This window comes from Rhea pennata, chromosome 2, assembly GCF_028389875.1.
Source record: "Rhea pennata isolate bPtePen1 chromosome 2, bPtePen1.pri, whole genome shotgun sequence".
Taxonomy (NCBI): Eukaryota; Metazoa; Chordata; class Aves; order Rheiformes; family Rheidae; genus Rhea; species Rhea pennata.
Genome location: NC_084664.1, coordinates 2,397,664 through 2,411,651, shown reverse-complemented (window position 1 = coordinate 2,411,651; position 13,988 = coordinate 2,397,664). Strand labels below are relative to the sequence as shown.

Here is a 13,988-nt window from a genome sequence, read left to right as displayed (position 1 = left end):
CACAGCTCTGCTTTATGCAGCCATGGTAGTTCACAAGCCCTTTCTGAACATGAGCTGGTTCCACACGAAGCCACCTGCAAGCCTCTTTTTTTGAGGGTCTGTTACTCCTGCAGACCCGAGATCAGGCTTTACCAGGACTACCTGAAGGCATTCCCCTGATGCTATACTTGGGTTGAGAAACCTCTGCAACAGCCACAACAGAAAGTGCAATGTATAGACACCCAAGCTGACTCTGAAGGAACCAGAAGTACTTGGAAAGCCTTTTCCGTTACCTGAAGCGTGCCAACCTCTTCTGTCACCTGCCACAGAGTTAACATCATGGGTTTAAGCGCTCACGCTCCTGCCCTTCACTGGAAACTCGTGGTCTACTTTCAGTCTGAACGTGATGGTAACAGACCATTTGCTGAATGAGCAAGTGGCACCAGTCAGCTTTCGAAACAGCGGTTCCGGCATCACAAAAAGACCTAAGTTGCCACATCGCTCAATGATGTACGGGCGAATTTCAGCCGCCACTTCCAACCTTTCCCCACCAGTCATGTGTGGGGTGAGGGGGGGAAGAGCATTTGCACACTTATTTGAACCCAATCAGGCAAAGAGGGTTTGAAGTTAGTTACCCAGTGAACAAAACCAGTGTTGACTCAGCCATAGAGTATAAAGGACCACCTGAGGGCATGTGAGGTCACATTGTGCATCTGCATTACATAAAAAAAAAAAACAAATGCAAACTGCAGAGTTGTTGGGCAATGGGAGCACTCGACAGAAACCTGTGGCTGTCACATGCTGCCTCCCTCCCGCTTGGACCCAGCTTTCACATGCCTCAGTGGTTTTGTACTTCTGTGTTTGTTCACTGAAAGGCAAGGGAAGTTTGATTAGACCCATTCATGTCTGTTTTCAGTGTTTTGGTCTGCACATCGTGCACGGCTCTGCTGCTGCTTGGGAACCAAAACGCTTCTCAGATGATGCAGTCCTGACAGCCAGCATTGAAAAAGATGCTGCTCCAAGGAAGTGTTCACCAGCTGCATAAAGCACGACAGCTTCTCTTGCTAATAGGTGCGGCTGTCTCGATTCTGGTCACGTGCAAAATCCGAAAATCTCCTACGGCTTTTGAGGATAGAGTCTTCCACTGGTAAAGCAAGACAGCCACCAGCCTGCTTCAAGGTCTCATGAGGAAGGATGACCTCTCCAGGAGAACGTTTTCCAAACTGGGAGACATATTTGTTCCCTCTCCCTAAAGAAAGGTACAGGAGGACATAAGCTGATGAAGAGCAAGAAAATCCCTAGCAGCACAGGTCTGTAATTAGGGAGAGGACACAAATGATAGCATTCATGTAGAAACAGGACAAATGAGTTTGAGAAACATCTGTAAGAGCTGCTAGATCTTGGCAGCTCATCACATTCTTGGCTTTTCTGCTAAGCATGCCAACGAAGGCAGAAACAAGGGTGATGCAGCAGCTAACACCAAGACAAGTAGTGGCTGAAAGATAGACAGGAGATACCTGTCTGGAATAGATGGGTGCAGCCTGAGTCATCTGAATGGAGTTCTCAGCAGGGCTATCCAAAACTGCTATATGCACATTTTAGCAAGATGGCTCTTGAGGAGCCACAACAGGGTATTATACCCATTTTGAGAAAATTAGGAGAAGAGTGGTGGGAACAGATAAGAAACCAAGCAAAGAGACGTTTTGGTGCTTTGTTGAGCTTCTCTGTCAGAGTTACGGAGACCATCAAGCTACTTGGAGTCTGTAGCTCTGAGACAGCTATTCCACCAGGAAAATAGCTGGAAAATCCCTAGACATTAGATGTGACTCAAAGTTTCTCACAGAAACACACATCCAGTCAAATAATCCTATCATCTTCTCTACAGTACGGAACAAAGTGGATCTTCAAATGGGGACTATTCATTTTCCATCTTCCTCTTGTGAATTCCCCTGTGTTGAACTTGCATTTAGCAATCAATGCAAACAAAAACTTCTGAGCTAGCAATCCAATTTCAGTGCCAGATTTACATGTGTTCAGGTGTGCCCAGGGCATTTTAACACTAAATCCTGTGAGATGTAAATGTCATGACCATGTTTGTGCCCAGTTCTGCTCTTAAACTTTTCTCTTCTTCTACATCAGCTGTCCTAAAGAGCATTGCTCCTTCATTGCTATGTACAGTTCAGCCTTGCCAATCTCATCTGTCTTTGCAGCTCATGATTTTTTTTCCCTGTTGCTGTTGCCTCAGAAATGAGACAGGTCTGTCACTCCATCACTTCCAGTCCTCAAACAAGCCAAGTGTTCACTCCCCTGCCTTTTGAGACACCATCAGTTTATTGCTGCCACTCAGCTGAAGATGAACCTTTCTGCTATTGCCCATGTCTCACACGAATACCTCCTCTCTACAGAGGCAGGGATAAAGTTGCTTTAATTTAAGTTCAGGAACAATATGAGTTTTAAATTGAAGTCTATAGGGTACCAAAGGCATTTCTCCATTAGAGTAATCCCCAAAGACTTTCTCCAATATTGCGTTTCACTCTCTGGCTTTCTTTCGTAGGGGTAATGGCATTGCTTCTACCTAGAACAACCAAACCCTTCTGGGGATGCACTATAGAGCACGAGCACTTGAACTGTAAATGTCCCTCCACTTTGCAGCAGGATGTGACCCGAAGCATTTGAAAGCAAAAAGTGCTTTTTGTCTAAAAATGCTTTGTTACCAGACTGACCTCCAGGTACCCAGAAGGACAGAGAAGTTCTCCCCTGTTCACTGGAACAAGCCAGAAAGCAGCTGAGCTGTAGACCACACTGGTATAAAGCGTGGGTACGTCCAGCAGCACTATGAAAAGCAATCGTTTGGGTAGGGCCTTATCATAGAGGTCTTAAAGCTCCTGTTACACTAATCTAGGTGAGCAACACCTGGGTTAACTCTGCAGGGAAAACATATGATTACCAGTGCAGTTCCCCTTTGCACGAGCTTTATGCCTTTCCCTAAGCAGTGCATAGCTCGAAAGGAAGCACTTTACAGGGCAGAATAACATCCAGCTCTGCGCAAAGTCTGCCAGTAGAGTTTCACCCTCAAAACTTAGTCAAACCTAGCTAATCCAGATCAACATTTTATGCAACATCCAAATGACGTTTCTGAGCTGAATCTAGGGACCTTAAACTGAACATAGTCCTGCCTATCTGTTTCCTCCCCTCTGTCAGCTCAACATTTGTGCCATCATGATTAACCTGACCAAAGAGTTGCCTAGAAAAAAAATGAAAAAAAAAGTTCGTGGCGAAGATGGGAAGGGGGAATGGATTAAGGGCTGGTCTTAGGGGCAGTGGCAGCAAGGGTGGAAAGAAAGGGAAAAGTTTGTTTGAACTTGGACCCTAGCATCTAGTTTTCTTTAACAGATTAGTTTTTAACGTGGATCAGTTCCCCAGCTCGATTTAACATACAACCACACAAACGTGCCCACTAGCCAGATGGGACCTCCTCTTTCCTTTGCAGCGCCAGCTCAAAGTCCATCAACTCAGGGCAAACTCACGTGGCCCACGCCGAGACGTTGCTTCTCCTTCAATCCAAACCTTTGTTCCTCTTCTGGCCGGGGCAAGTTTCTAGCCCGGCTAATTGCAATTCCAAACTACATTCATCCTCATGTGTCATGCTCCAGCTGAGTCTGCATTATGACCGGCACAAAGACCATTTTGTTGTGTGGAAAAACAATTCCAAGCTTTGTTTAACCAAGACCAACACAGCGAAGCGAGTGCTCCCATTCAGACTCTGCTCTTGTCAAACCTCAGATTCGTCATGACTCAGGGTGAATGAGCGTTCGGCTTACTGGAGTCACCTCAAAAGCAGCCAGAAACATCCAACGTGCGACTTTAGAGGTATTGGGAATAAACAGGGCAGAAAGACAATAAAATCCTGAGACAGCTCTTATCAGCAAAAAGGAGGAAGGGAACAACTGAGGTAACAAAGTTATTTGGACAAGGCTTTAGTGTGGGATAGAGGGAGCCTGCAGATGCCAGCAAAAATTTGTCTGCGAAGGGACCAGATGGTCTGCCATCAGGGGAAATTGCTGAGCAGGAAGCAATAAAAGCAGGCAGACACAGTCCATGGCACAGCTGAAAAACAGAGTTAATAGACCCATCAAGCCTCTCGCACTAGACGTACGACTCTCAGACTTTTGGTCCACGTTCTCACGTATCTAGCACCACGCAGCAGACACAGGGAGCACGGCACAACCACCTCTGCCCTCGAGCGATGGAGGAAGCGTGGGACAAACACAGGAAGCCCTGCCTTGCACACTACGTCCAACTAAACCGTGGAACTCGCCGCCACAGGAGTCTGTCCTTGCTACGAGTATGTTACACCCACACTCAAAAGCAGCTGGACAAATTCATGGAGGGGGGAAAAAAATTAAAAGCTAATAAAAAGATATCAATTCCAGCTCAGAAAGAAGTCCCTGAGGAGGAAAGAAGTGCACGTGAAGGAAGCGCTACTACAACACTTCCCCGTTTTTGTATCCTTCTCCGAGTATCCAATTACCAGAAGTGAGATGGCCTGGCTTGATACCACTGATTTTATGCATCAGGCATTAAAAAAAAAAAACCCACTATGTTGCTCATCTCGCAATGACCCCAAGCACTGAAAGAAGAAACAATGTCAGCTTGTCAGAATATCGATCACATTTGAAGCTCAACAGATTTATGACAGTAGCATGTAGCCAGGAGCATAAGAAGGGTCAAACAATACTTCCTACAGAAAGCATCAAGATTTTGTAATTGATTTTCAGCCCAAATAGAACTTTTTTTTTAATTTCTTTTTGTCCTCATTCATCTTCAACACATAAAATAGGAAAAAACAGGGAGCTATGAATGGGGAAGGGGAAACATATTTTTCCTGATTTTGCAAAATCAAGAAACACAAGATTTTTATATAAAACTTTTCTCCCCCAGACCCAAACTGGGAGCTCACGTGCCTTCCTTAGGAAGTTCATTCCCAAGCCCAAAGACAGTGGTGAATCTCTTGTTGACTTGAAAAGGACAGAATCCATCTGCTCTTGCAGAGTATCTAAGGCTGAACTATACACCCTAGACTCCCTTTGAACAGAGAGAAAGAGACACGGGAGAAGATCAATTCAACTCAGTCTAAATGAGATGAGTGGGCCTCTGTATTCACTTGGTCTCTGTCCACTAATTACAAGCGCTAAACAGTTAGATCAAATAAGATCTTTTACTTACTGACAGCTAAGGCTAGAGAAGATCACTCTCATTGCAATTAAGACTATCATTAAAACTTTGCAAATAACATTGCAAGTACAGAAAGGCAAGATGGTGGTTCGATCCCTCATGGCCCTGCACCTCCCACTATCAAAAATACCTGCGAGCAGCGTATGCTTGCAGAAACAGAACAGCTCTGAGTCAGCAAAATACATGCACCACAAAACGACCTGAAGTTAGAGGATAAAACTCTCACAGATAAATAAGAGTAATGTGAAACAACTACAGGTTGGCTGGATGTAGCAAAGGAAAAGAAGTAATGAGAAAAGACAACTTATGCGTTCTTCATTGGAGTGGAGAAGTTATGAGAGGCTCAGAGGACCACAGCTAGGTTTCCTGCTACTCCTGTGTCATAGCTGTGGTAGCAGGTGTGGGAGCAGGAGGGAAGCTAAGTGTCTGTCTTCAAGAGACCTCTCGTCTTCTTTGATCTTTGCTCACAACATATGTACTCTGTCTTCCAGAGCAAATGGGACTTCAGCATGGCCTTGAAAAGTAAAAAATAAAGGAAGTGCTATACATCAGGGTTTTAGAATATGTATTACCATCTACTTCAAAGCAGCTTTGAGTCAGACCCTAAGCATCACAGCCTGAATTACAGCCTAGAAACCCATACAAAGACAAAAACAGTATTAGACAGTGGAAGAGCTGAGAGTACAGTTGCTTGTACTCTCACGGATGAGATGGAGTTCAGTGTATGGTAACACCATCCTCTGCTCCATTCTCTTCACTTAGGACCTCCAGAATTTGGGTAGGACCAGAGAGGTCCTTTCACTTCCTTTGTGCTGAGAGACAGAGGACTGCCATAAAACAACCAGGACAGCAGTTACTTTCCCAGATGGCTGTCTTCATCCAATGTTCACATGTGAGCCTCCAGATCCATCCTCTGGCTGTCCTGCCTTTCTGTACCACTTCCTGTCTCTTCTCCAACCTCACAGACATTAACTTAGGCTAGAGATAGTGCCCCAAAGCTAATGAGGTGTTACTGTGAAATGCCACTTACAAAACTTCCCAGATCTGCCTTCCTAAGTGAACCTTGTGGTACTTAAGCACTTCAGTCTTTAGTGTGGCATCCTCAATACCTGTCAGAAATAGAGCGGGGCTACAGTCCATTCTGTAGAACAGGAATGGAGATTAAAGACTTACCTGGGATAGTGTCATCACTGCATGCAGACTCCCTCTGTTTTCTGTTCGGGTCCCCTGAACTCCCTAGTGCCTTTCAATATTGACACCAGCACAGTAACGCTAACCCATCCCCATCTGCCAGCTGAAGAACTGCAGAATTTCTCCTCTAGTGCACAAGGTTTTACAAGACTCATTGCAGTAGGAAGCTTCCAGGGCTTAATCAAAGCCTTCAAGTACTCTTGGAGGACAAATTACAAGTCAGAGAAGCCAGAGCAAACCTGTAAAGAGTCATCAGGCCTTTCTAACCTCTGATCATCATTCCAAGACGCCACAGTTTGCTGAAGTGCTTAGAGTGCCAAAACCTAGGTCTTTTGAGGACCTGAAGCTCTGACAAAAAATGTTTTACAAGAAAATTCCTGTTTGTTGAGCCCAAAGTACTTTGCATGAACCTTCCTCAACTCAACAAGAATGTAAACAATACCCTGCCAGGTCAGGCCAGTGATCCAGCTCATCTGACAGCAGCAATAAGAGATGTTATTCAGAAAAAGAACATAAAGTTGGCCACTTTCTGAGGTCTATTCCACTACTGCATAAGGGATGTCAAAGGCTACAAACCTGGATACTTCTACTGTTTGTCTATGGACCTATCATCCTTGAATTTATTTTACCCCTTTTGAACTTATTTATACTGTTTATCTCCAAAACGCATCACTAAATTGAATGCACGGTTCTGACAGACAAGATGCAAGGTAACCAGGCAGAATTATATGCCAAAACAGATCCTCAAAAAATCTCATATTGTAGCTCACTGTGAATAAAGTCATTGCAACAGCAGTAAGGAAACTACCAAGTTCAGGAAGCAGCTGCAAGGTCCAGGAAGCTTCCAGGTCATAGGAAATTTCCACAGACAAAGAGAGGCAGCTTCGGTTCTCGTCCAAATTAAACTAAGTTTAAAAACAACGATTGTTCCCGTGAACAACAGCTCCTCCTCTTCTGTCAGGTTCTAATCGCATAGTTGTTTGTTGATTTTTAAAGGTCTTAAGCATGTTACCATTCCCCTGTAATTGTGCCTTTGACCCAGACTTTTCACAAAACATTGCAGCCACCTGCCCGCTCTTGACCACATCCCTCCCTTGCAGAAACCAGGAAGAGCTTATCAGCCTTTCTTATCCTGACTAATTAGTTGGTATTGGTTTCTTCGCTCTGCCAGGGAAGCTATGCAACCCCTGTGCAAACGCGTGATGTCCAACTCGCCTTCCTCAGGCTCGTATTGCCGGGTGAGGTGCCTGCTTGCCCCACGCAGGCTCAGATCCCCTCCTCCACCCAGGAGGGCCTCCCAGCGCACGCGGGCTCTGCTGGCTGCAGGGGGGCTACCTGCACCAGCATCCTCTCGTGGGAAACACGAGGTGAGACAGTAGAGGGTTTCATAGCTCAGATAAGCCTGAACCACGCTGGAAATTAGAGGCTTTAAGGACAACATACCTTCCTTACGCCGAGCCAGCGTGCTGCGTAGATCAAGCGTGGGGGGTGAAGAACGCCAGTGCATTCCACACTTCTCGCCACCTGCACGGCTAAAATTTCTTCCCGGTAGGAAACGCTCCCGAACTTCGCTCTGCCTCAGGAGTTTTGCTCGTCACGCATTACCTTCAGCAGTCCCGCCAGCCTGCTGAGGGTGATCTTATGCCCTTCCTCCGGTACGCGTGCCACTAGAAAACTGAGCCTGCCTTGAGAGTTTTGGGAGAAACAACCAGCTGAACAACACCGGCAGCAAAACCCAGAAGGAACCAGTGTGTAGAGCAACATACCTTACATAAGGGGGGCAATTAAAATTCCTCCGCGGTAACTGCCGGAGCAGCAGTTCCTCCGAGCTTCCGAGTTCTGAAATACTCGGTGCTTCCAGAGCCGCCGCTCACCCCACCCACCTCTCCCTCCCACATCCCGTCGCCTCCTTTGCTGAAACACAGATCTGGGCCTGTTCATTAGATGAGACACCCACAGTGCCCAAGGAGACAGTTACGAAACTCCTGTAAATAGGGTTTCTAAAGCAATTGCTTATTGTTTGCTTTTCTAAATAGATGTTTTGCGATTGATGCAAGCCACGGGCTATTGCAGCAGGTGTAGCATGGAAACATAAAAAGATATAAATTGAGAAGGAAAATAACAGAATGTGTTTGCTTTGCTGAGTGGCAGTTCTCAGCTCTAATCCAGGCAATGTCTCATTTACCAACAGAGCATTTCCACAGCAGTTTGCCAGATGCAGTTCCTGGACGTTTCCTCTGTTCTGCCAGTTGCCCTCCTTGCGCGACTTCTAAGCTTGCTAAAAATCACAGGAGCCAGACTGAAACCCTGGGAAATGGGACATTTCCTGCTATTCAGAGCCTGCTGCAAACAGTGTGTGACAGACTGCATGCAATGTGTGCAAAGCCTGTGCTCTGCTCCAACATAAAAGCTGCTGCACCTCAGCCAGCAGTCACAATCCTCACCCTGCTTTAAACAAAAACAAACAAAACAAAACAAAAAAAAGGCAAAGAAATCCAAAAGCTGAAGTCCTTTCTAGTACTGCAGTTCAGGCCTCATCCCACCTCCTAAAGCCGGAGCACAAAAGCCCTGGATTTTTCCAATCAGTCCACAGTTTGCAAATTCCCACAAGTGTTTTGTCAAAGCTGGAGCAGCCACCACATACACACACTTCTCCACATCAAAAAAAAGTAAACATGCTCATCAACAAAAGCCCCACGCCATCGTCTTCTGCTTCAGAGCACGCTGGAGATCGCTAACAAAGCCCTATTCTTTCCCAGATGCTCTGACATGTTACAACTCAGCAGCTCTCCTCCTCCCCAGCTCTATGATTTTCAAGGACTTTTACAAGCCACTAAAACTCACTGTGGCCTGAAAGGATCAGGACAAGTTGGTTTATCGTAGAAAGGATGTCCAGGATGTAGCAGAAGACAGAGGTGGTGTCTGAGTCGCCTTTTGTTCGGAGAGGTTTTCTATTGTGTCGACTTCCTTCCTGCTTTGCTGGACTCCCAGGGTCTTTTCAGAGCGGGATGTGCCCATAAATCACTCTCTACCTCAATGCAATGGCCTTCGCTACGCAGGCAGGCAGAAAGGCAATCCACGCATGCAGCAAGGAACAACCCAAGGGAAGATACAAGCAAGAGAAGGGAAAGGCTGAGCAAGGTCCCTGCGTGCTCATGGCTGGCCTCCTATCTGCTCCCCAAACCTGTGAGAAGGCAGAGGGCTAGCGATGAGGGCTTAGGCACAGTTAGAGACCTTTTTCTTCCAGCTGAAATCTAACATAAAACCCAGTTTCCCATGTCCTAAGCAAGTGCTTCAGCCACCAGGGACTAGATGGCAGGCAGACATCTCACCATTTTAGATAGAATGAGCTTTCTGTTCTTTCCAAGTCTGGCTTGATCCCAGGAGGGCTTTCCCCTACCCGTACAGGGTCTGGAGGACAATTTCTCCCTTGCAGAGCTTATGTTAGTGATAACATCTGTAGGTTTGGGGATCTCCGGCTCCCCTAGAGCATTGTGTGAAAGGCCCAGGTGCTCCGCGCTGGAGGAGATGGTCACTGGAGAGCCCACCTGACAGGTCAGACCTATTGAGCGTATTTGGGCTTGGGATTTATGCTCAGCTTTGTGACTTGTTTCTGCACAGTTCTGGTCAAGGTGCTTAATGTTTGTATCTCAAATTCATGCTTTTTTTTTCCCCCACGTTACTCTAACTCCATTTTTTAAAGCAGTGGTGAAACTGTATTGACAGATTTTTGTAACAGTTTGGTTTCAAAATTTGGTTTAATTGTGTTTCCTCATGAGAATTCTGATTCCCATCAGAATTCAAGTGGTTTTCTCAAAACACTCAGCATTTGCACCAATGCTTTCTCAGCCTGAGGGTTCCAGGCTGGCTCTCAGCCTTAACCCTGGTTGGCAAGAGCATAAGCCCCAAGCACTGACAACTGTCTCCTTGCAATTCATCGCTGAGACATCCATCGTGGACGTGGACAAGGAAAGTCATCATCTGTGCAGTGCAGTTCTTGGCACTCTCCCACTCATTTACAGCTCTTCCTCTTCTCCCCAGCCCTAGTCACCCTCACTCCTAGGAGCTTCGGCAGCAGATTGGACAGCCAGGATCCTTCTGTATCTTCCTCTGAAATGTTTCATATCCCTCCTCCCACACCTTTCTCCCTACACATGGCTCTCAGCAGAGAGAAGGCCTCCAGCTTCCAGACCAGGGTGTTTTGCACACTCATCTAATCTGCCCCCCTCTCCGTGGACATCTCCAATCATTGCACAGCCATTATTGGATCACCACAAGTTTTCATCCTGCAGGATGAATAGAAATCAACCTTGGTTTACCTTAAAGCAGTTTGGTGCTACTTGAACAACAACCGAGCCATCCTAGAGCTTGGAAAACTCAAGGCCCCCATTGTGGCTGGGGGAGGGATTCAAAGCACTCTGTGATCATCTCCACATCCAGCCTTTAGGACCAGATGAGGCTTGGGCTAGGTATGGAGAGTGAAGCACACTGTGGTCCATCACCTAGGTAGTATACACAGTTAGTGTTTGATAAAGATATAGATCAATACCAGGTAAGTGCAGACAAGTGCTCTGCTGACCAGTACATTTCTACAGTAGACAGGACACTGATGAGAACACAGATGTTTCAAGAGCACCTAAACCTGTGTATGAAACATGTTTCCCACTGCAAATGCAATAGTGCTAATGCTTCCCTATCCTCCCAGGGATCAGAGTCAGAGGGAACAAAGACCTATTTTGCAAAGAGACATCCTCAAAAAAAGTTTTAGCTCTTTAGTCAGCCTGAAATATATATATATATATATATATATATATATATTTATTTATAAACGTAGACACACACACACACATATATATTATACGTATATTTTGGCATAAGAGACTTTCAATTGTAAAAAGTAAAATAAATCAGAAATACATTAATAACTGGCACTTTTCTCTTTTCAAGAAAGGAGGCTGAGTTTTATCAGAACTAAGCCTGTTCTAACAGATTTTTATTCAATTAAGTCAGTGGTTTCCCACAGAAGTTTTTAGAAATCTTCCCCATCAGCTCTAGGTCTTCCTCTCATTGTCTAACCAGATCTTTATTACTTTTATTTATTACTAAAACAGTCTCTAGCTATCTGCAGCCACCAATCTTAAATACAGAAGACCTGATACCAGTTCTAGCCTGGAGCTTAGTACTACCACCAGCACTCACCCGCCTGCAGCCAGCGACGCTGCTCAAGGCATAGTCCTCTGGCCTTTATATGTTTTTCTCCCCACTCAACCTCAGTTTAAAGTCTCTATTTGCTAAAGTTTGCAAGTGGCACTCTGGAGAGCATGGTTTAAAGCCAGGCTTAACACAGTCATTAAGATGCGCTCAAGGGATCAAGAAAGTTTTGGTACTATCTCTAAGAGGTTTGCCCTTAAATAGATGGCACAGCAAGCTGGCATGCAACCAACTGTGGTAGTTAAAAGCATTCATCTGTTTAGAAATATAAAACAGGCTTGAAAAAGAAACCTCTAAGAAAAAGAGCTCACCTTGCTCTTCCCACTTAGGGTTCTTAGCTATGAAAACAGGATCCACCGCAAATCTTGCCTCAGTTTACATCTGTCGAGGAAATGGCTCCATTTCTCCAGATACAGCTTTCCTGAGAGAAGTGGCTGTTTCCATCGAGGAGTTCACTACCAAAGGTGATTTATAGACCAAGTTGCTCTCCTGAAACCAGGTCCTGGGTATCACCAAGGAAATGCCAACCCCGTTTTACAAGAACCGCCTATTCTAGGAACGGCCATTGATGACTCAGTTCGAAGATCTTTCGCTATGTCAGCTCCAATACAGGGTTACTGAAGCATGCTCCGGCGTAGCGGCAAATAGGCTGCGGCCTCCCATTCCCAGGGACTTTCACTCAGTGATAGCTCAGCTCCTGCCTACTCCTAGGCAGAGGTGTTTGCAGGTGTGAAATACTATTTTTACAACAAAAGATAGTTCCTCCCAGCATAAATCCCAATATTGCATGGCTTTCCCTTCCCTCCAAAAAAAACTTAAAAAAAAACCAAGCAAACAAAAAAAAAGACAGTAGCTCTGTTCACCTCTCCAGACATCCTTAGTCTCAGATAAACATCAACGTCAAGTAACTGATCAGAGTTTTTACTCTAACTCATGTGCCTAGCAAGATCAGAAATATGGTATTTGTACACATTATTGGGAAACTGCATGGAAACAGGTGCTAAGCATATAATTATTTATATCTCATGTAAAATAAGTTTCACAACCTTCTGGATAATCAAAACTCCTCCACATTCTTTTTACTGAGGCAACACAAGCTTTTCCATTAAAGCGTGATAGACACTTGCACAGCAGGAGTAGTTAGAAAAGAAGGTACAAGGAAACAAAGGGAACACACAATGTTTCCCTATATCTGAGCAATCATTCAATAGCAAACCACTGTTGAAATACTTGCAGAGATTCTCCAGGTTTATGTCAGGAAGCACAAAAAGCTTCGGATAACGTACACTGCAAGGAACCATCTGTCTGCATCTGTATTCCGATGGGGCTGGTGATTAGACAAGACCAGGGACAGATTGTACACCAGACTGGCCAGGAGCAGAAGCAACACAGGAAAGGTTGGGACCATAAGGAGAGAAGGCAGGGAAAAATTAGCACAGTGCACTCCACATTGACACCTTTCCTTACTCCAGTTAGCTTAATGCCGCCTCAGGCTTGTCTGCATAAGAGACTGATTCTTCCCACAACCTCCAGAGTTAGTGTTTGCTATACTGAGATATCAGTTGCAACCAAACGTCACGGTACTTATCCCAAACAGGCTCTCAGCCTGAAGAATCAAGAGAGAATCACTGGGAGCTGACAGAGTCTAGAAATTTCAACCTTGGTCTAGCAGCCAGATAAACATCTGGGGAAATAGAATTTAGTTTATGTGGCCTTTGGTAAGCCCACTCAACCTCTATTGACTATTAGGGAGCAGTTGGTCCCAGTACCGTCTCTGATGACACGTCCATGCAGCGTCTAGTGTATGACAAACCCAGTTCTCAGCACCAGCATTGCCTAAGGTCCACCAGCAGCAGGGACTCACAACCACTTCTTGAACCAGAAGTGCAAGGTCATCCAAAAGGGATGGACAGACCCTTTTGGGGTATCAAAACTACCAGAGAGATGGTAGCTTTGGTAATTGAAACTTGTTGGCAAACAGCCTGCACCAGTTAGCACCAGGTTCTCTTTAGAGTAGGAAGGAGCCAGAAAGGGACAAACAGTAGCACATCAAGCCAAGCCATTATCATAATGGACTAAATATCTGATCCAAGAACCAAAAGATGCCCAAGAGCTGCACATCTCCCTGTGCCTGTTAGTCAAGCTGTACCAGTTTCTAGCCCATCAGACAAACTCCAGCTGTAATGAGGTGGTGCTGAAACCGCATCACGAGCTGCACCAACTGGTCCCACACTCATCCTGTCCCACATAGAACAGAAGATGAAGCTGCCAAGGCAGGATAACTAGATGGCCGTGATGGTAGGGTTGGTCTTCAGTTGTCCCCTCCATGTGACCTGTGCTACTCATATCTATACCCTGAAAGCAGAGAGGCT

General features: G+C 45.5%; 2 protein-coding genes across 8 annotated transcripts in view; one reads left to right on the top strand and one right to left on the bottom strand.

Annotated features, from left to right (window-relative positions):
• The window catches only part of ALS2CL (ALS2 C-terminal like), a 46,629-nt gene that overhangs the window by 30,310 nt on the left and 2,331 nt on the right, over positions 1-13,988 (bottom strand). The window contains exons 1-2 of one of the 7 annotated variants that reach the window (XM_062568680.1): positions 8,591-8,606; positions 7,849-8,090 (exon numbers count right to left, since the gene is read on the bottom strand). The exons of 1 other annotated variant lie outside the window; for it this stretch is intronic. The gene's annotated coding sequence lies outside the window, so the exon portion shown is untranslated. Of the gene's footprint in view, positions 1-3,506; positions 3,526-7,848; positions 8,248-8,590; positions 8,607-13,988 lie in introns of those variants that run through there. 5 more of the 7 variants (XM_062568678.1, XM_062568679.1, XM_062568682.1 and 2 more) reach the window with 5 other exon arrangements.
• The window catches only part of TMIE (transmembrane inner ear), a 52,407-nt gene continuing 46,026 nt past the window's right edge, over positions 7,608-13,988 (top strand). The window contains exon 1 of the mRNA XM_062570845.1: positions 7,608-7,643. Coding sequence (XP_062426829.1) covers positions 7,608-7,643 — 36 coding nt within the window. The remainder of the gene's footprint in view (positions 7,644-13,988) is intronic.